Source organism: Papilio machaon, chromosome 4 (genome assembly GCF_912999745.1).
Source record: "Papilio machaon chromosome 4, ilPapMach1.1, whole genome shotgun sequence".
NCBI lineage: Eukaryota > Metazoa > Arthropoda > Insecta > Lepidoptera > Papilionidae > Papilio > Papilio machaon.
This window is the reverse complement of record NC_059989.1, coordinates 9,683,521-9,707,248: the sequence shown is the minus strand read 5'-3', so window position 1 is coordinate 9,707,248 and position 23,728 is coordinate 9,683,521. Positions and strand designations below refer to the sequence as shown.

Below are 23,728 nucleotides of genomic sequence, written 5' to 3'. Positions count from 1 at the left end.
ATTAGCTTTGTGATATAACAGTAAGCTCCTATAGGGCAAGGAAAACGTTATCTTTGAAAGATTTTGAATCTTACAAGTCGTAACTACGAGATGGAAGATCAAAGAACGTGATTTGTACTTGTATATTACATTTCAAATATTACTACTTCTTATAACTTGCGTTAAACAAAACATAGTTAGTTTTAAACTATAACTAACATAGTTACTATGGTAACCGAAAACAAAATATAAATAAAACAAAAAACAACTGCTATTCGGAGGTGATCATTCGAAATTTGATCTTACATGTACAGATATAATGTCGGACATCTAACCAATGCGTCATCGCGACTGCGTGACATAATGTGGATCATGGAAATGTGTGTCAATGACGCAAAGGGAGGTCGCTTTCGTTTTTTTTTTGGTATATGTTTAATTTAAGTTAGCGGAATATTAATTTTGTTATTTTAATTTAAGTGTATTTTTTTAAAATTCAATAGTTTTTTTCATTAGGTGACCCCATAAATGTAATAACATAGGTCGAATTTTACAAGAAAAACGATATTATCGAAAATTGGACAAATTTCGTATCATATTTTAAACATTGTAGAAAGTGTGTAAAAACTTTACGTTTGTAAAATTAACTTCCAGTTGTACACACACATAATAATTTCCTAGTCGAACAAGATTTGAGATTTATATCTGTCGACTGCATTTCCTTATACATTGATTGATAGTTTGAAAGGAATCGAGGTTCAATCACATCTACAATTAGATACCTTCCAATGAATTTATTCCTTAAAAATGAGTGTATTTTTTTTATTATTATCAGGCGATATTTAAAAGTAGCCATTACCGACCAAAACACTTATGTGTAACGTAGTTGTGAGATTTTTATCTAAGTCTCAAGGCTTTCCTACAACAACCAAACCATCTTGATCCGCCAGCGACTTAAGCCAAACAATAAATAAGCTACTTAAGATTATTTCATTAGCAAAAGTTGTCATAAACAGCAATAAATTAGCAAAAGTTATGATGTCCCTGAGTTACCAGTAAGCTGTATTGTCTTGTCACAGATTGCTTAATTCTTAACGAGTGGTTTTGTAATACTGGCGTTTATTATTTTATGCAGTATTAAGAAATTATTAGCTACATCGAATATTTAATATATCAACATACGTCAGACTATTCTTTGACCATTCTATGTTACGTATTAATTAAATTAATTTGGTTACGAAATACGTATTTTCTTAAAGATACAAAAATCCTTTATTGGACGACCAAAAGATATTTACGTTCAATATATTTAGTAACCTATTTCATCAAAGTAATATAACTTACAAAACTGATGTAAAATGTAATGATTATCTGAGAAATTGATGCAAATGTAGTCATCACACGAGCACGCAACCGAAAAATGAGACATCACACATCTATTACCTCAGAAAAAGCGGTAATGTGTTTATAGCAAAAAGTCAAATGTGTTTATAGCAGTGTCGCCATAATGAAGTGGACTGGTACCACTTGATGTGCCACAAGTCATAAGCGATTGCGAGATTATTCACATAGTAAGAAAATAATAAGAGTGATACGTATGAAATTAAATAATTATATCGACTTTCATTTTAACATTGACAATATTAATAAAAAAAAACTCGGTACATATGTTTCTCAAACCTGGTTTGTGTAGACTTATTAAAAAGATATATTAAGCAACTATTTTTTGAGACACTAGCTTTGATTTGGTGAGATATAAAAAAACTGTTTAAACTCTTTACTCCTATGACATGGAGTTGAACGGAATTTGCTTGTCCAATGAGCTAGCGAGATTGAGCGTTCACTTTGAATAGACTTAAGAAAAATTTGAATAATAATAGACAAGTTATTATATGCAAGTTTTATTTAATCGTTATATTTAAAGGTGATAAAAAAACATACACATAATATAATAAAGTACTATATTAATTATTACGAGTACATACAATCGCAGTCATGTTTAATAAAAGGCATGTATTAAACTTAGCTTACTTTACCGGTAACATGATAATTTTACTGTATTATATTTTCGTTGCCATGTCTATTTGTTGTTAATTCTATGGTTATGAATAGGAAGTGCAAGTGACGAGTTCGAAGATGCCGCGCGACGTCGGCCATTATGCGACATGTGATTAGCGAATCAGCCGCGGTCTAGCATCACCAGCTGTAACAGACCGGTAATAAGATATTACGAAGGAGACTAAAGTCATTTTTTAGATATATTGGTATTAAAGCGAGCATGTACAAATATATTTGGATAATGTAATAATCGAAACTAATATTGATAGAGTATTAGGTCTTTGTTGTAAACACTTAATGAACACCGATTGATGACGTATTAGACTTCTGGTATTCAAACTTGTAGCGTAATTAAAAAAAAAAAAAAACAGATCACACGGACTTTAAATCTCATAATCAAAAACATTGAGCAGTGAAATAAGGACCTTTTTTTTTCAGATGTGTATGTATACTGAATTTAAATGTATCCAGAGAATCCCACATCACTACCGAGTCCACCCCGGGGCGCAGGACTCGGTAGTGATGTGGGATTCTCTTCCGGGTGGGAAGCATACCCACTAAACTCTTCTGTTCCTCCTACGCATGGTGGTGGTCACGGGCACGCTTGAGCATCCGCGACTTCGCCTAGTGAAATAAGGACCTAACCAAACGATCAGACATTACAAACACTGACCGTTATTATAACATCAAAGAATCCAAATGATAAAGTTCAGTTTTATATTGATTACAAAACTCGTTCGATTATGCAAAGAGTTACGTTTGTTTAGGCTTGAATGAATTTGCATTTCATCAAGCCATTGTTCGTATGTGCTCGCGTCTTCCGCTTATTGTTTTAGTTCTTATCTTTTTGTTCTGATATAATTAAATTAAGACTGGTTTCATTGACTTTCCTGTCTTTTAAAAAAAAATACATTGTTTTAAAAATCTAATTAAGAAATCTTGAAGTAATACATTTGTAAACAATTTAATTCTTTTAATTAGTTTAAAAAAAAATCTTTTTGATTATGTAAAAAAGGTGAAATCAACATTTTATTTTTTTAATCTAGTTTTATCTAGTTTGTTATAAAAAAAATAGTTTCAAGTATATGATTCATATACAACAAATATTATTACCGCCATTTAAGGTAACAACGTCAATTAAATTTAATCTTAAAAATCTCATTTTTTTGTAAAAAAATTTACTTATATAACGCTAGCTGTCGCCCGCGACTACGTCCGCGCGGAATTAAAAAGAAATTTAATTAGTAGCGTATCTGTTCTTCTAGACTATGTCCTATATCCATTCCAAATTTCATCCAGATCCGTTGAGGCATTATGGAGATATCTTCAAACATCCATCCATCCGTCCATCTAAACATTCGCATTTATAATATTAGAAAGAGTGAGATTTTTTTGATACATTATTACATACTATTAAGCAAATTGTTAGCCGTTGATGGAATGTCGTAGTTATCTGTCTGCGTTTATATCTTGTTTTTTGTTTGTTTTATATTTGCATTCAATGGGTCACTCGGAATAAATGACGCTCGGAGAAAGCCACGCTGTCTCACAGGAGATTGGATTCACTGTTGCTGATAAAAGTATGTGAAACTTTTAAATCCACTTTAATGTTACAAACCTGTTAGTTTATTGTTTTCTTCGCAGATATTGTGGAGGTCGCAGCGCGGTTTCTTCTTTTCTCGTAAGAACGTCATACGAAATTTGGTTGAACTCGGACTTGTAGTCTAGTGCTTAACCTCTGCGCTATGAAACTTTTAATCACTTTTTATAAAGGAAATAAAGCTGCTGAATATTTTACTCCTTACATACCAAAATATCTATATATCTATATATCTATATGTATAAAAGAAAGTCGTGTTAGTTACACTATTTATAACTCAAGATCGGTCGAACTGATTTCGGTGAAAATTGATGGGGAGGTAGCTTAGAACTAGGAGACGGACATAGGAACTTTTTTATCTTGTGTGCATTTTTTTATTCCGTGCGGACGGAGTGGCGGGTAAAAGCTAGTTTTAAATATCACAAACTAAAAGGTATACGAAACAACGGACAAGTTATATCCAAAAAACCAAGGCGAGAGTAATTATATATATACGATGTATGTATATTTGTTCATATATAATATCGTCTCTGCAATGCGTGATCAAAAGCAGTGTTACTACAATCTAAAGCGCGTTAGCACAACTCTACTACCCATAGATTCGAGATACAACGGCTTGTGTATGGTAAAAATCTTGCTGTTTTTAGTCGTTTGGTTATCTTTGACATAGTAACTGTTACTTTATTTTGTTCTAATATATTATGCAATGTTACATAGATACATTATATACTTTATGCCTTGCACATTCATATTCAATTTATGCATGTAATTTAACAGAGTAAATATTCTTTTGGAATGTGAAAAACTGGTCTATGTATCTAATTTTATTAAAGACATGTAGCAGATTCACCTTTTATTCGACTACTCTTTTCCTCAGTTAAACACACCCTTAACTCGACGTTGTACGATACTAATCGATCTTCCAAACAGTTGCACTAAATGTTAGCCAACGCTTATGTAGTATGACTCATTCTCGATAGAGTAAACTAAAATTAATACTCACTATTATTAGCATTTCTTATGCTTCCTTGGAGTGCAGTACCTAACTATTAAGGATTGGTTTGAAGGGGGAATTACTTAACAAAACTTTGGAATAAATACTTACAGTTACGACTTAGGATCAACTAAAGGTCTGCTGTTCCTCTGATGTTGTGGATGTTCATGGTCGTTGGATCATGTAATATTAGGCGACGTTCATTTGCTTTCAGTTGTTGTATTTTTCCTTCTTCTACAAGCACGTAATATCAAGGTGACGAATTAATTTAAGTGACGACATGCATTTAAGAAGCAAACCACGTATTAAATGTAGTGTAGAGAGTGTCTGTGAGTGACTCAGAGGCTCGTCAGTCCCAGCGTGTCTGACTCACTCAAGTACTAACGTTCTAAGGACTAATGGATTTACGTAATAATGTTCTGGTTACGTAATGACCAATATTTATACAGGATGTATGAACAAACACGGCTAGATATTTGCTGTGTTTGACTTTATTCTCATATTAGCAATGTAAATTAATGAATTGTCTAATGGTTCGCGTTTGTTAATTCACGGGTTTTTGTTTTGCATATTCATTATTACGAGTATATTATTTAAAAAGATTATTTGAAATTGGCAAGATGTTAATTCCGGCAGCACTAAGATTTTTATTCGATTGTTATATTTGATGTAGTCAGTTGTTAGTACAGGTGGGGTATTCTTCCAGACTGTTCTATTATTTTAGGACCTCAATAAGATTTTTGCCTGAATAACAAAATAAAGTAGTTAAACGAGACTTATCCTGCTTAAAAAAGATACTTACACACTTTACGATATCGTGGTATTTTATTACGATTGTCATGTAAATAATCCGGATGAGTAAATTTCTACCTTCAGTCGAGATATTGGTAGTAAATAATTGTGTTTAAAATACGACAATAATCCACTCGACACACGACTTACGCAATGAATCGAGATTCGGTACACTCGACGCTGGAGAAAGTGCACCTTGCAGCAGATTAACGGGCGAGCGAATATATTCGCTAATTTCGCCAAAGTGAATGACGTAACTCGATCGTAGGCGTATTCGATTTAACCAAATCATGGGAACCTAAGTTTCTAATGTGAACGTCTAGCAAATCGATTCATTATTACGAATTTAATTGCTCAACATCGATATTATTCGGAGCACACATTCTAATTATGCAATTGTAGTTTTTTTATTTATTCTGTTTACTTTGAATACATAAATAAATATTGTTTTACATAATTTTTTTACTTACATAAGATAATTTTATATAGCAGGTTCAATGATATCGAAAGTGAAACAATTTGAGTTAAATTTCGTATCCTATATCTCGTTATGGTCTTACGTAAGTCGATGTATTTAAATTTTGTCGTCATCTCGTTCACTTTCGATACTCGGGTTTCGATTTCGAGCAGTTCGAGGACCTTGCAACGCGTTATGCGAGTTAATGGTTTATATCCCTATATGGTGTTGCGATTGTTGCGTACTTACGCTTTAAAAAGTCGAAAACAATTACGAAACGTTCTCAGAGGACACTCCATTTCTCCACGTGTTTGCATTCATTGCAACTTTGAGAACAGCTCGAATAATAATTTTGTTTTATACAAAAAAGTAGTTTTATTTACAGAAACTTACATTAACAACAAATATAATACAAGTTAACGTCTAGGGTGCGATCACATGATTTATCATAACATTACAATTAATGAAATGAGATGACTATATTGCGTTTCGTTTCGTTTAATGGTGAGGCGCGCCGTAGGAGGAAGAGGGTGAGGGGACGCCGTAGGAGCCGGAGGGAGCTCCGATGGTGGTGTAAGATACCGAGGGGGCGGAGTATGAGAGAGAGCCTCCGCTGTAGCCGTGTCCGCCGCTGGAGTAGCCGCCGCTGGAGTAACCACCGCTAGAGTAACCGCCGGAGTAGCCGCCGGCGTAGCCACCGGAGTAGTCTTCTTGGGCCTGGTGGTACTGAGCGACCTGGATGCCTTGCTGGATGTTGTCCAGTTCGATTCCGACGATCCTCTCGTAGGGCACACCGTAGACGGGGGCGGGGGCGCCGTAATGCGAAGACAGACCATGGCCGGAGATTCCGTGACCCGAGGAGGCGCTCTGGTACGCCTGGTTCTGAATCTCGTCCTTAAGGATGATGTGCTTGATCTTTCCGAGTAGATGGGGATCGATGTGGTAGCCTTCGGTGTCCTGGTGGCCGACAGGCACGGAGGTGTAGTGGCCGCCGCTGCTGAGCGGGGAGCCGTGGCTGCTGCTCGAGTAGACGAGAGCAGAAGGTGCAGAGTAGCTGTAGCCGACCGGTGGCTCGGCGACGGCACAGCCGATGAGGGCGAGGGCGACCTGATAAAAAAAAGTCACATAAGAATACGGTATCAAGTAAATGTACTGATTAAAGGTATTTAGGTGGTCGTGTAACTTTGCGTGTATTCCTTCACTCAGATTGAACATCAAAGTTATCAATGAAAAAGTTTAACACGAAAATAATTAAAATTCCACTTTGTGTTGAATATCCTTTTACGCCATGTGATGATTTTTTTATATCTAACTATGACCTCAGACTACAAAAGCTGATACTAGACCAACTTTCGTTTCACCGATCGTTTCCCACGTTACGTTACGGGGAACGGTTAGCGTGTCGCTACACTGGCTCTTATTCACTATCACTGCACTCCTGGTTAACACTTACGATGCTCCACTTTGCCATTGTTGTTATGGTCTCCGTGACTGTTGGTGGTATGATAGCTTGGAGAGCTAGCCGCCGCTTATATAGCGGGTAGTCTGCCGTCAACTTTTACTTCGGTCCATCCGCCGCGCGCAGTCGAGGACGAATTCGGATTACGAGCAAACTGTATCGGGCAATTTTTGGTAAAAGCATTCCTTGATTGTATCTATTAAAATTATTTATTAATACATTCATATATTTACGATATTCAAATGTTAATTTCAATTTACACTGAACACATTTGGAGATTTCTATTGCAGTAATAAAATTGTGTATTTTAAGACTATGAAGAATTGTAAACGATCTAAGAAAAAGTATAAATTTGTTACAGCTAATTAAATTTGTTTTGAGTGTTTGTGTTAAATATTTGTTTTTATTTTCTAATAAAGTATTCTTTTTATTTAAAAAATAAACATAAAACAATAAATGGGTAATAAAATGCAACGTTTACATTTATTTTATTACTGCATTTTTATTTGCATGACGATTTTGATAAATTTCTTCACTAAAATCTTTTTTAATGAATATGTTAATTAGGTTTTTTGTACTTTCTATATTTAACAAAAGACTTTTTAATGTTATTACATTTTCGTCCTCTAATTCCATCTATTTGCACTAACAAGATTTTATAAAAACACTAAAATTTAATTTAAAAATATAATGTAGGTATCTAGAATATATTTTGGACACCTCTACAATTTGACAATGGGAAGACTATCTTCTATGCGTAATGTCCTTTCCATCATGTTAAAATAGTAGCTATTCTTGTACCTCAGAGCACATTAGATTAGTGATGTATTAGAAAGAAATAGAGATCGATTACTGTTAAAGTGCATTGCGTCAAAGTCCATTGGCCGGGATCGTATCCCTACAATTACTTGAGAGGCGTTACTTAAGTGGAAAGGTGATTTATATCAGTCGGACACTGCGATCAACATTAAACTGTGTCAAGGTTCCATTCTCCCTTCCTTGCTTACTTAAAACCAAGTTTAATTTTAAACCAGTAATTTTTTGTATGAAATCACTTTTGTAAATTTTATCTGTGCTTAGACAATTAAATAGGAGTCCACAGATTCTTGTGTTTTGAAAAATTTGAAATTTAAATGTGCCTTTCCTTTCCACAGCACCTCAAAGGATAAGAAATATAAAATGGATTGACTTGTCTATATTTTTCTTATGCAACTGCTATTTTGTAGTGGCTCGGTACAATATAGTGCGGTTTATCATTCCTGCTTTCTAGCCGATCCTATGGTAGATATAATTGTGAATTTTTTATTGTACTTTATTGATACTTATTCCAAATTACTTTATTACTTAGGTTGGTTAGCTTTAACCTACTTATGTAGGTGTAGTGATAAAAATCTTAATTCTAGGTGTCATTTTCAATATAAAATGATAAGATATTTATATAATAAAATCGATAACATCATCAAATTACATGCTGATGTTGAAATTGGTTTTATTGATTTGATTGTACGAAGGTCGCAGACGTTTTGTACATACATAACAAATGTATAAACAGATTGACACACAAACAGAAAGCTGAACATCTTTAACAGCCCAATCAGTTCATTCAGAAGCCATCTCATTTCAATACAATGCAGTATTATCATAAGTGACAGTGAGACGCGCCAAGTGACATGTTACGACATATTGTTTCTTCATTAGCCGCAGTCTTTTGTTTTTTATTATATTTTCCTTGTCACCTGAATGGTTAAAGAAATTTGGTATGTCAGCTTCAACTCGAAATGACACGACAGGTTTATAATTGCCTCTTCATTAACACATCTTAATCATCTTTAACTTTCAAGTATCAAGATTATTAAATCTTGTAATATCATTTCTTTGTGAATTTTATTTTAGGCATCATATGAGACGATGCAATAAACATTGAGGTATTTTTATTTCGTAAGACATTTTTTTTATCATACGTTAGTAAACAAGTAAGCTGCCACCTGATTCGCCGAAAGCGAAGTGACCGCTGCTAATAAACGCAATTGCAGATGCGTTGCCTACCTTTAATCAACTGAGGAGGGAACGCACATGCTTCTCGTCCTTTGTCAAATCTACTGCTCTTTCCCATACTTTACTTATAAGAAAAGGGTGGGATGAGAAAGAGGACTAAAACTCCGGACTCCGGTACCACACTGATCAGACGAAACGTGGAATTGCTTCAACTTCACTATTGTCTTCTGTGTGGTCGTGGGCGAGCCGGCTTTTTTGTGCAACTGATGTAGTTGCTGGCGTCTGTCTTATTATTAGATTAAATGAAATATAAATATTTTAAATTCTAAGAACGTGAGATAAACTCATCTACTAATTACAACTTACGTTCACAATAGAAAACAATAAAGATGTCTAGCAAGGTGATACAGATTAGATATGTTACAGAGATTTCAGTTCGAATTTTGAATAATAAATAATAGGTCATTAGAGACAAAAGAGATTTTGTTTTCTATATGCCGTACTGCAGCAAAACAATCTTACGTAGACAATGTAGACAATTTCATAATACTTTTTTGAAAAATAAAATTGAAAAATAGCCTTTTTAAATTATCGTTGTTACCTCTGTAGTAATAGTACTCTGTAAAAAAGTAAACAGACATTGTAGATACAGCGTGACCGTTTAGATGGAGTTTGTGACTTGAATAACTGGATTAGCTTTAGTGAAAGTCATATAAAGAATTATCTAAATATATTTTATACTTTATGCTTTAAATTTAAAACTTTAATTCTTAACCGTCATGAGAAATAATATTTATATGTTTTTACCTTGATATTTTTTCTAAGTAAAAACAATCATTACTTTGAACAAAATAATTGTTCATAGTAATGCTTAAATTTTAATTTATAAATTGTTTAACAAATAAATTGTTTCTTCTTACAGTACTCTTCATACAGTTTAGTTAATGGAGTATAATATCTCGTCAATGTGAACGGAGCATAGAAATCCATCGAGGCTCCATTGCACGACAATGTCAAAGTTCGTCGACACGCGGCTGGAGGCAATGCCATCTCTGATGCAGACTTGATGATTTAACACTGGGGTTACAATGACAAAATACAAGTACATAAAGTTATTATTGTCTCTTTCATTCTCTTAAAAAAAAAAACAGAGATAGCAATTGGATAAAATAACAAGTGGAAACGTGCGTTACCGTGACGTGACTTTGCTTTGTTAAATTATGAATTTTAGTCTAGAAAAAAGCTTTGTAGAAACAATATGTAACATATAAATTCTAATTAAAGTAAGGTGCTAATTTGAATTTAGCTTAAGCTTTTTAAGTCAATAGTTTCACTCGCGTTGATGTCTTTTATCTGTGGCCGTTTCAATGTCCTTCATTGAGCTTTTTTAAGTGAGAAAGCAAAAGAATATTTTTACTTAAATAATTTCAAACGTTATTAGTAATGGATTATAATTTAATTGGAATTAGAATTAAAGTATACAATAAAATTACAACCCTTAGTCAGGATTTGTTTCAAAAAGTTGATTTTCATTTTATTTCAATTAACTTGATAAAAAAATCAAATAACCTTTGACCTTTACATCTGCGCTTAACCATATTACGTATATTATAGTATGTGAAAGTTAACCGCTCTATCATTATATTTTACTACGATCTGTCAATGCCAGTTGTGATTCCGGTTGCTGTGATTGTAGCGTGAGAAGACCATATGTACAATTTTGTCAATAAAAAATAACCTTTCACAATAAGTACAAGAGTTACCCACCTACTGTGAGGTCAATAGAATATCTATATATATAAAAGAAAGTCGTGTTAGTTACACTATTTATAACTCACGATCGGTCGAACTGATTTAGCTAAAAATTGGTGGGCAGGTAGCTTAGAACCAGGAAACGGACATAGGATAATATTTACCCCGTTTTCTATTTTTTATTCCGCGCGGACGGAGTCGCGGGTAACCGCTAGTAAGTTATATTCATCGAGTGCAAATCCCTCAGGTGATACTCATGTTTTATAATGCTATAATAACTAGTTATTTAATTTTATTTGATTATTTTTGGTACTTAAATTGTCTATATTTGCCTTTTTGTAACTTTCAAAAATAGAAGAGCAAATCTCTGTAATATAAAAATTCCGCGTTTGTCTTTTGCAAGGATATACGGTGTATTTACAAAGCGATTGTAATGTTTTCAGATTAAAGATAAAACATTAGTGCAGTTGTTTATTACAAAATATAATATTATATAGCTCCTATGTTACAATAACGTGTATTTCACAAGGTCTTAACTAGCGAGCGCACCCGACTTGCCTCGCTCCAATTCCCCGCAATCATTACGTTCTCGTTAAAGTAACATCTCATATGAACGCAATTAGTTATTACATTCACGGTTCATCGCATACGGAGAAAGGCGAGATGGACAAGAGACGGGATATGCGGTTGCGCCTTTACATTATACGACCACAACACGACAATTATACTGAAAATTCTCCGTGTTTAAATAGAATTAGTATAATTTTGTCATATTTTGTAATAGTAATTGCGAAAAATCTGTTAAGGATCAGAATTAGGGATTAAGAATTGGTTTTAGATTTCTCCAGTTTCAAAACTTTCTTTGTTGAAAATGTAATTCGAATTATTAATTTGGAGATTACATTAAATATTTATTCATTACTTTCTGGTTACCAAATATTCAAGAAGTAAAAATTAAATTGGTAATTTTTATTAAAGTTAAAATGTAAATTTTTAATTGTAATGTCGTGTCGTCATGTTCCTTGGACACATTGCAGACTGCTTTGCGACGCACACTCACCTGGTGTTATGTAAGATTATATACTTTATTAAACCTCAAACTTCATACATTAAGTTTAACTGATTGGTAAGTACCGCAAAGACGTGACGTGACGTTAAACGTTTTAAAAATGCCTGTCAGTTTTTCTCAAAGAAAGGTTAAAATAGTCAACTTTTTGCTTACTTTTGTATATCTCATAAGAGATTTTGTTTCACTTGTTTATTTCGTAATACATATTTATTTTATGATTATTATAATATCGAATCAGTAGTTTTTTAATGGATTGTATAATTCTTGTTAATTTATTATTCAAATCATTGATCTGGACTTTATTTAATTAGCATTGTTGCGATGTTAGGTGAAAGTAACTGTGCGTAAACCGGATCGTTTAGTTGTATCGGTTTCGGTACAATTATAGCAAAGTTCAGTTTCAATTTGCAATCATTTATAATGATAATTATAATCGACATCTTTACATTATTAGTGAGGAAAGTATTTTTCTTCTATATTATTTTCGATAACAAACAAAAAGTTGTAATATTTCTTTCATTCAATGGATTTAATTAAAGAATATAGTAAATATGAATTAACTATTTGTAAGTAGCCTTTGTTTTCTTCCGGACTTCCGGACATCTGTGCCAAATTTCATCAATATCCGTTTAGCCGCTCCGGAGATACCTTCTAACAAACATACATCCATATAAACTTTCGCATTTTTTATATTAGTAAGATTTGGCTAGATTTTCCTACGACGAAACGCATTCGTGGATGACCACCTGCCACATGACTGATGTGAGTCCAAAACGACCCGAAAACTGCTCTTTTATAATCGAAGCGCAAGATCGTGTCAATTGAAGAATAAAACAAGTAAGGCCGATGGGATAAAGTCAAGGGGTAAGGAATTGTAAACATCTATCGATGGAAGTATTCGAGCATTATTTAAGAATATTTCGTGTGCTAAAATAATATCATTGTAGCAGATATGTTTTTTATTATATATATTATATATTATAATTATATATTATTATATATAATAATATATTATCTAATATATAAAATTCTCGTGTCACAGTTTTCGTTCCCGTACCCGTCTGAGAATCGGCCAACATCTATTTTTCATACCCCCCCCATTTTTTAACTACGCGCGGACGGAGTCGCGGGCGACAGCTAGTATATTATATTTTTTTGATTTATAATTAAATTTTTTACAGATTTCGTACATCGACATTCTACAAGTTTTGAATGATATTACGTAACATTTTTGCCACATATTTTGGATACCATTGCGATCGATTGACTTCGGATGCGGTACATCCGGTATCATACGAAACTAGTGTACCGTCTCACGGGACTTACACAATACACTTAGCGCTTCACTTCCTCACTCATAATGGTTTAAATGCCAATAACGGGACTTTTAGTGTAAGAATAATATAGAAATTAATTCACGTAGTTACTTATCCTGATAGGAAATGCAGAAAAAATAACTTAACTTAAAAAATTAACTTTTTGTGCGTCTCCTTCGTCGATTGGTGGTAGGCAAGGCATCTGCAATTGCGAATGTCAATGGGCAGCGGTCGCTTCTTCATTTCGGCAAATTCATTTGGCCGCTTGTTCGTTTGCCATCTTGTAATATAATAAAAAAAAACTACACGTTTTGTGATCTAATAAAAATACTGATTATTTAAATGACTAGAGTTAATAATTAATTATGATAACTAATTAAATATATAAAAGGAATAAATAATAAGTCAGATTATATTATATTGAATATTCTAAACAGTTTCTTAGTTAATATATTCAATTTTAAACAAGAAAATGTTGGTTGTATGTTTTGTAACGGATACCGAATTATCGATGTGTGTGAAATAATTTGAGATAAAATACATTCGCGTGTGGTGCAAATTGATGTATTATTTAGCTGCTGAAATATATACCTTATTGTCTATGTATTAAGGATTACGGAGATAATAATGCATTCAAATGCATTAACTCAAGTCATTATACAATTCGAAAGGCGATTCAGAAGTGGGAAGTGTTTGTTTTGATATATATTGTATGTAACACAATGTGAACGTATTTGCAAATTGATCCTCTACGACGTCACATTTATTTTGCGAATACATTAGCAATATTTAGTAATCTCATTAGATTGTTTTTTAGACTTGTAACCTATTAATGTTACAATACTAAAAGGTTTACAGTTGCTTTTATCTGTTCTTATGTTCCAGGATCTAACGAAATGAGCGATGATACGTAACATATTGTTTTTAAATCACTTAAGATTGATCTGAGATGAGGATCGATGGAAATCATGGACTATTAATGATGACTGTTGCGTGATTCCGTGTCACATTACCACGACCAAAACACTAGAAAACAAAAGAAAAGACAAATATTCTTAAATTATTTTATTGTATCTAGCTTTTTTACGTTTAGTTATTGAAACAAATGAAGTTTATAAACTCCAACTTTTACAACAGTTACTTCGAATGTCATTCTTACATCTTATTTTAATTCCTTTGAAAACTAGCTTACAAACACATGTACTACCTTTTGATATTAGACAGTTTCAATGCATTATACCTTCCTATGAATCATCGTACGTTGTAATAATTCACATTATGGCTATTGAAATGACATAGGTTTATAAATACAACATTAAGCAGTAACAGTGGTTATACAATATTCTTTGCATTAGATCGACAAGCGCACGCATTGAATCCTGAAACAAGGAAGTTATGTAATACTAAAGTAGACAACCCACGGCTCCCTATCAAAATCACCATCACAAAATGATTGTACGTCAGTCTTAATATGTTGGAAACTATTCGAATATAATCAATAAGGAGTTTAATAATTCAACAACCACTTTCTTTACAATATTTAACTTTATTAGACGACTTCAAAAAGAAGGTGATTATCAATTCTTCCGCATTTGATTTTTGGAACGAAGTTCCTTATCGCGCGTTGTGAAAGGGGGCTAGACGAAAAAAATTCTTACGAAAAGTTGTCACGACACTTTTTTGCTATAGTAAGTATGTTAACGACGAATGAGCGCTACTTCACCATGGCAACGACGTGACAATATATAACGAAAATTCATAGAAATAAAATGTACTTCTTGTGAAGACTTAAGTTTTTTATTCATAGAATATACATTGGTTCCTTCACTAAATTATCGAAAGGAACTTCGTTCCATCCGGGTGTCCCTTGACACCTCTCAAGGTTTTTTTCTTGTATTTAATAGTGCTGAATCCGAGCTACATATTCTGACTGCAGCTGTATTTTACATTAAAACTCATCTTTTTAATATCAATTGCAAAACCGTATAAATTATATAAAACAATATGAAACTTCCTTGGTTGTTCAATATTTTTTTTGATTTCAATTCATCTTGATACTTCACTTTACGCTCTACTTGTGACTACATTAACGCCTCAAAAACTCATAACATAATGACTATAGCCAACACACGACTAACGTGTATAACCTAAGTTATGTGTTGGGTTTATTGTTACTACTCTAGTGATAATCATATAGACGGAATATGTCTTAATTACACAGACAGAAAACGGTGGTAAATTCGCTATTTATGCAAATTATTTTAGTTGCTTAGCATAGCAAAGTATTCAGCAATTAAAAAGGCTTAAATATATAATTCTACGAAATGTTTCTTCATTGGTTGTAAACAGTAAAATTTATATACAGTAAAATATTAACAATTAAAGACTAGTTACAAAATAGTATGGTCTTAATTAAGTAAGATAAAAAAGCGTATTCAGTGCATAGCTAGATAGATTCGTCTTGTTATGCACTCCAGTTTTAGAACTCGTAATAAATCTCGCAGTTTATTATGTAGTTATGCAATTCTATTGCGACAGTACTGTTGACCAGCACAGAGTAGCTACCAACAGTGACAATGTTGAATAATAATTAACTATGCAAGTAAATTTTTTTGTAATCAGTTTTTTTAAATTCTTGTAAGGGCAAGTTCGAAGTTTACTCATCTCGGACATTACTGGCTTTCCTCCCTACTCATGTATCAGTGATAGGGTTACAAGCCGCCGCTATCCTCCCTAATAGCTGCCTTTTTTCCATGTTGGTGCAAATGTACGTACACACACAGGTAAGTACAGTTCATAAACAAAATATCTATTACTATTAAATTATATAATCTGGTACTTAGCTAATTTGATTTAACAACTCAGTTGTTAAAGGTACCTTGTTTCAATACTAAGGTACCTTGTAATAAGGTACCTTGTTTCATAACTTCAGAACTACGTTGAAGGTCTAATGTAGGTTTATTGTTATGATTCTCTCACTTTTGTAAAATTTATGTAATTCACAATAAATTTTAATGACTATCCACAAGTTGAAAAGGAACGTGTAAGGTATTACATTAGAAAAGTAAGTTGACTAAGAAATACGTTTACTTTCATGAGAAGATATCTTATTTTTCTGATCTAATGTAAGTAAACTTTGATCTTCTCACATATCTTTAGTAAAAGGTAAATGTAATAACTGATAGGTCTCTTATTAAGTACATTTTGTGAAACTGAAGATTTCAAATTTGGAATTTTTGTCGTTGTTTAAGTAAGTCTCTGTAAGTAGCTACCCTGTGATAGCGCTTGAGCGATGTTATCAGGTCGGTGATTCCGTCTGTGTCTCGGCATGATATACGATCGCCCCGCGTCTCGCGCCGCACTTCGCCGCACTCCCAGACTCCCGTACTACTGTGACGTACAGCGAGACAAAGAAGCGATTAAAATATACATACAAAAGTCACTTCGGGAATGTGATGTTCTTTCTTGGGTTTCTCTATCGTTAGATACACTATCATTTTACATTATTTACTAAAATGTCATAGAAATTGTTGTTACTCACCGTGGGTTTCTGAGACCAATATCCCCGTTTCAAACATATCCGACATATTGGTGTTTTGTTCAAGACAATGACAGTGATGAGGATATGTTTTATATAGACATTTTGGTCTCAGAAATCAACGGTGAGTCGAATTTCATAGTTTTAAAATTAACGATTTTCAACTCATTTTTTATAAAAATACGTCACATTTTGCAGTATAGCGTTGTTATAGATAACTTAACTATAACAGATTTGCCAACAAATTCTGATTTTATTATGGCCTAATAAAATACTAATTTGTCAATTACTGATGAAATAAGAACAAAAACGTTAAATATATTCCTTATTGAAATTAAGTGTATGTATTAATGCTTATAGTTTTATGTAAAGATCGTGCGAAATATTGTCAATTATATTGAGTTCAAAGAGATATTAGTTATAGGGTAAGGTTGGAGAAGGAGCAACGACTTCATAAAAACGCTTGTTTCTGGAACAGTGCTTTTACCAAAGCTATTCACATCACGGCCGAACTATCCTTTTTTCGAAGCGAGTCCGTCACACTTTGGACACCGTACTATTTCTGAGGGATAAACATGCTCATACTGAAATTCACGGGAGCGACATCGGGTGCAGATCTTGGGACCTACGTACACAAGCCAATGTAAATCCTAGAAGCCGGGCGATTTTAGTCGCTAAGCGACTTAGTCAGTACATTATCGCTAAGTTGCTCGCAACCTTTACATCAAGATCATCGTGAGAAAAGTCACTGCGATTTTCACAACTAAGTAAATCTATACAGTCGATGCAAGGAGGATATTATTTTCGAAGATTTACTTTGTTATTAATATCGATTAAAGTTTTATTTTCGCCCACCTACGACCTCTTTATCATTTTAATTGAGTAATGTATAGTATAGTCATAACTTGTTACTGATCTTTCACAATGCCAGTAAAAAGCATTACCCTGTTTTACATTGGGCAAGAGAGCGTCATCATGACACCATACTCGCTACGTGTCTGTTTAACTGGACCACGATTTGCTTTATATAATAATAAATTATAATATCAAAGTCGTTAGTATGACGAAATATATCGATATCCAAAAAAACTATCAAAAATTTAAACTGACATTATACTATGTAATAAAAACGTTATAAAACGTCATTTATGTATATTGCTATTATTATAAAAATAATAGTTTAGCAGGCAAACAATAATAATATAAAATGTTAATTTATATTTTTCATAAAAGATAGTCTTTTTTTTAGTTAACTACGATTTTGCAATATAAAACGTGTCGACCTTGATACTTAGTAACTAAACGTTTAAAAAAAGTTATTTATACTACTACTCTACTATATCTAAATAAAGTTATTACATACATCCAACACATTGTATTATATATACGACATATATAACATTGTTTATAATGAGTCAATTGACAAGTCTGAACTCCGCGTGTACTTGTTTCTATGAAGGCAGAACCAAGAGATAGTGCAGTAAGACAGTGCTGTGCTACACGAATAGAGAGAAGAGAACAGTCCTATTTTGACATTAAGTGTGTGTTCAAATAGTAATACTGAGCCACTGCGCTGTCTCTGTTCTGCCCTCGTGTGAAACTATGATTATGCAGTTGACACACATGGTCTTTTTGTATGGCGGTCGCGCGCGCCATTGACACCAATGCCTATGGGCCAATGATCTTAAGGTATTTTGGCGCATTTATTGTAATTTTATGATAATTAATGTTTCACGTGCCACAACCTATTATTAAACGAGTATGTTATCTTTTCGTTATGTAAATTGCTACATCACTGTATGGAATTATAATTATTAAATTGTTTATGTGAGTTTATATTTTAACAGTTGTTTTGCATGGAACAAACACTTTTTGTACGTCTAACAAGCAAAAATATTTCTTTGAAGATTGGCAGCATATAAACATACTAATATAATAAATACAAAAGTTTGGATGTTTCTTACTACGTATTTTCAAAACGGCTAAACGGATCGTGATGTAATTTGGCATATGTAGAACATAGTCTGTAAGAACATATATACGTTACTACTTACCAAGGTTTTTTTTTAATTCCTCATGGACGAAGTCTCAGGAAAAGCTAGAAAAATAATAAAAGTATTAACAAGAAATTGAAACATTCTAAAAATAATGGCGTAATTCTTAAAATTACTAATAAGTTTAAAAAGGAATGCGAGTGCATTTGTAGAGTGAATGCTAGACATAATCTGTGCCGGTATGTCGAAATGAGATTAGTGTTTTATACAAAAGTTTGCGAAACTTAATCTAATATAATAAAAAAAAGACTCCGGCCCCGAAGTATTATTTCGAGGTCTTAAGTAATTGTTCAACTGAATTGAAATAATATTATAATTATATTTGCTTTCTACTAGCTGTCGCCCGCGACTCCGCTAGCGCAGAATTATAAAAACTTAATAAGTAGCCTATAAGTCCTTCCAGACAATGTTCTATACCTGTGCCAAATTAAAATCCGTTTAGCCGTTCCGGAGATATCTGCAAACAAACATCCATCCATCCATGTAAACTTTCACATTTATAATATTAGTAAGATTGACTTTATTCTCACAAATTATTGTAGAGTTTAAATTATATTTTTAATAATATTAATAAAATATTTCAAGATTTATCTATTCCTTAATTTAATATTTTAAACCGCAAATATCCACTGATATAAAATACGTAGAAACAAAAGGAACATACAAATAAAATGTAATTACATTTAATCGGTTTATTAATCGATGGAAATTCATTATCAATAAATTAAAAAGCAATTAATTATAATTAAAACAGTCAATGATAGTCTTTGTACGAACACGGGAACCGACAATGAGCGGTAATTGTTTTTCATTGCTTATTGCTTTTTGTTACTGTAAAAAAATTATTATTATACCAAATTATATGGTATACAAAATATATAACAACTATCAACTTTTCTATGATTAAGTATACGAAAGGCGGCAAAGGATTAACAGTTCTTCTGTTGTTGCGGATGTAATGGGCGTTAGCGATCTTTTATTATAAAGTTTAGCGATTACTATTAAGAAAAAATACTTGTAAGTTAAAAAAAACATCATTTCACAACAATCTCACTTTTTATAAACACATTAAATGTTTTTAAATATGAAGGGCAATATAAAATCGAAAGGTTCGTTTTAAATTGTAAAGTTTAAGAGATCGTAACTGTACCGAAGCATTTACTGCTCTGAATATGTTTGGCAGAAAGTTGGGCAAGAGAGCTAATGTCAAGGGTCGTCGGGAGTCGGGTCGAATGAAATGGTAAATGGTCACAAGGTGGGCGTGCGCGAGCGCTGGTTTTACCGCATTATATGGATCAAGATCTATACAGAGTTGATACAACATTATTGAATTTAAAATAAATGCCTTATTACTTATGTAACAGACATCTTTTGTAGGAAACAGAATGTTAAAAATAAAAATAACTTTAAAACATTTATTTAAAAAAAAATACATATAATATTTCTGTTTAATAAAAATTAGCATTTATCAAAATGAGTTGTATGAGTTGTACTCATTTCTATAGATATACTGCGACCTGCAAGAATAACTTGTGAAAGTTTTTTTTAAATTCTTTAATGCAATAAACGTCATAACATCAACCGTTACTCTTACACAATATTACACAATTCTTGAACCAACATTAATTGAAATCTCAATTAAGTTTATTTTTCCGATTAACAATTAAATTTAATTACTAGCTATCATCAGCGACTCCGTTCGCGCGGAATTAGAAAAAACTTAATTAGTAGCCTATGTGTACTGCCAGACTATGTTTTACACCTATGTCAAATTTAAGCGAAATCCGTTGAACCGTTTTTGAGAGACCTTCAAACAAACATCCATATAAAGTTCCGCATTTATAATATTAGTAAGACATTTAGTTATAACAAAGTCTAATTTTCTTTAAATCAGTTTAATTGTCGTCCATCATTACAGAGGTAACGAACATTTCAGTGAACCATTGAGACAAATCCCTCAGGCCTATTACTGAGATCCCGATAGACGAGCGCCTCTGTAAACACCGCAGCCAGCGTACCTGATCCCGAATTCACATATAAAGTTATGGAATTAGTCATAAAATGGATTCGTGACTCAAATATCTAACCTATGCATAGAACAAACGAAAGTTTCTTGCAAACGACATTTGTATGGCACGGGATTTTAATCCTTATACCGATCGTAACTAGTGATGTTTTCTGTTGTATTTATTGTGAAGATAAATCCTTTTGTTGCTGTGGTTTAGAACGATGCGAGTTGACATTCGATAGAGAGCGTCATGTGACGTCATTAAATCAGTAAAGCAACAAAATTTAGGGCTTAAGGAGGGTTGTGATTGGGGTTGAACGTACAAAAATTATGGACGCGGTTAGACAACACTGTTTGAATATAAATTATTATTTATATTTGATTTAGTTATAATATTACAACATTGATCAAACAATATCAAAAATAATATTAAACTTTCAATTCACATCGCTTAATAAAGAGTAAAATAAAAAAGAAACTTATTTAAGTCTCGCCAACAAGATAACAAAAGTAGCAGATAGATGGTTATATTTTTTTAGATTAAAGTATAATATTTTATATAAATTAATAGAACTTTAAGTTAATCTATGTTAAAAATCAATTTCAATAAAGGTAATCAGTGAGCAGAACAAAGCGCGCTCTATCCCCGGCCCCGGCTCTGATAGACACATTTTTGTTCAAAAAGGAAGCATTGCTAATTTGATTATCGGTTCAAAAGCACGTCAGCCGCAACGCTCCTTTGATCGGCAAAAATACAGATATGTGCTGCGTCCTACCTTATATTGTGGCCCAAAACTACAGCGTAAGCGATTGTAATATTAAAGTGGTCTTTGATTACTAAAGATCACGATTTAATTGTGGAGATGTGACAAGTAATTATTCATTTGTTTCGAATATAATACATACCTTATTTTTTTTCTTTAAAAGCTGCAATGAAAAGCCTTTAGTTTAAAAAAAAAAACATTTTTATATCATATCATGTATGTGCCTTTGGTCATGCCCTTAATTATAAAAGTAAACATTTTGCTTTATTTTAACAATAATGTTCCATTACTATGTTTTTTATGTATGAATTTACATACAACAATCTCCTATGACTTGCACCAATACAGAATAGTGCCGCGGGCGCGCTGTTCCCGCTAAGCTAATGAGATGTCAGCACAATCATTTGCGCTCTAACCTTACGCTAACACACATTTTTGATCTTTAATTTTACTCGCCTTTAATTCTCGCGTTAATTGAATCTGCCGCGTGTATACCATCAAATGCTATGTCTTTATCTCATATTTAAAGTCAATTAACTACGCTAGATAAATATTTAAAAAATTCGTGTTTTTAATTTTTACGTTTTATGCATGACTACCAAGATATTTTTAAGCCACGATTGCGACAGCGTGTGTTCATGAATTGAAAAAATACATTCCATTTCTTTATTACCATATTAACATATCAAAATCGTAACAAAATCATTATAAAAAGATCAAAACGCAGCATCGTTTTGAAATACAAAGAGCTTTACACAACCACGGCGAGGTAACGTATCAAAGAACAAGCGAAGCAGACGATATTCCGTATTAACTCACTAATTGAATAAAAAATATATCTTTTTATTACAAAGGTTACTCGGAGAGCTATCCCGCACCGCCCGAGGTGACTCCCCTAATTATTGTTTTACTTTGTGTTGCTTTGCGTTTGTTCTGTCGCGGCTTTCTTTTGTTCACTGCCTCCATTACTGCTATTGTCTTAAACATAAATTGTAATCGTCATACGCTTGATATGGATGCGACCTCGCCCAGAATGCTCGCTACATGTGTATTTAATTTGCGTCTTCTTTTTACTTTTTTACATTCCAATTTCGTTTCTTGCAAATAATTTTAAAGGTTACAAATATTTATAATACATACTTAAAGTTGCGAGTTTTAGTTAGTTTATTGCGAGTACTTTAAGTTGCGAATCTTCATATCTTTTGTGGACCACTCCGTTAATACTAAAACTGTTAATCGAACTCTATGGTTAATTAGATCTTAATCATAACATATGATACCATCATCAGCTCACTATACATCCCTAAGTTAGGGGTGACTAAGCTACAGTCAAGAACGTTGACCCAGTGCGGGTTGGTTAACTTCACATACTATATCGTTTAAATTTCTTCGCAGACATGTGGTGGTTACTTCACGATGTTCTCCTTCTCCGTAAGGACGTCGGATAGGAATACATAGGTAAATCTAAAATTGAAATACATGGGTACATGGCGGGATTCGAACCCACAACACCGATGCTATTTTATACACATTACATTTTTTTAAACACAATCTGTACAAAAGAAAGCAATAATAAAATAGTCAAAATAAATCAATTACGGTATCACAAACGCAGTGTCAAGGGTAATCGAATCAGAGCGTGCAGTGGAGTTCAAAGGGCATCATACAACGCGGGGCCCCGGGCGTTGCGTGGTGCACGTCCGCCGACGGCGGTAGCCAACTGTCCGATTCATTACTGTGGTCCTCGAACAAGTGGCAAGGGGTTTGTGACAATCATGTAGTAAAAAAAAGAACAAAGACGTATCTGTTTTTCGTTCCAAAAATGAATCAATTAGTTATAAATAACTATGATAATGTAAAGTATACGTACGTTGGAGAACTACGCGGGTAACTATC

At 33.0% G+C, this 23,728-nt stretch overlaps 1 protein-coding gene across 1 annotated transcript; it reads right to left on the bottom strand.

The window, feature by feature from the left end:
• Positions 1–6,192: 6,192 nt before the first annotated feature.
• On the bottom strand, positions 6,193–7,428 carry LOC106716285 (prisilkin-39). Its single transcript, XM_014509773.2, has 2 exons — positions 7,331–7,428; positions 6,193–6,984 (listed from the first exon to the last, which is right to left on the bottom strand). Exons 1-2 carry the CDS (start codon positions 7,346–7,348, stop codon positions 6,376–6,378), a joined length of 627 nt encoding a protein of 208 aa, XP_014365259.2. The 5' UTR covers positions 7,349–7,428; the 3' UTR covers positions 6,193–6,375.
• Between the last annotated feature and the right edge of the window lie 16,300 nt (positions 7,429–23,728).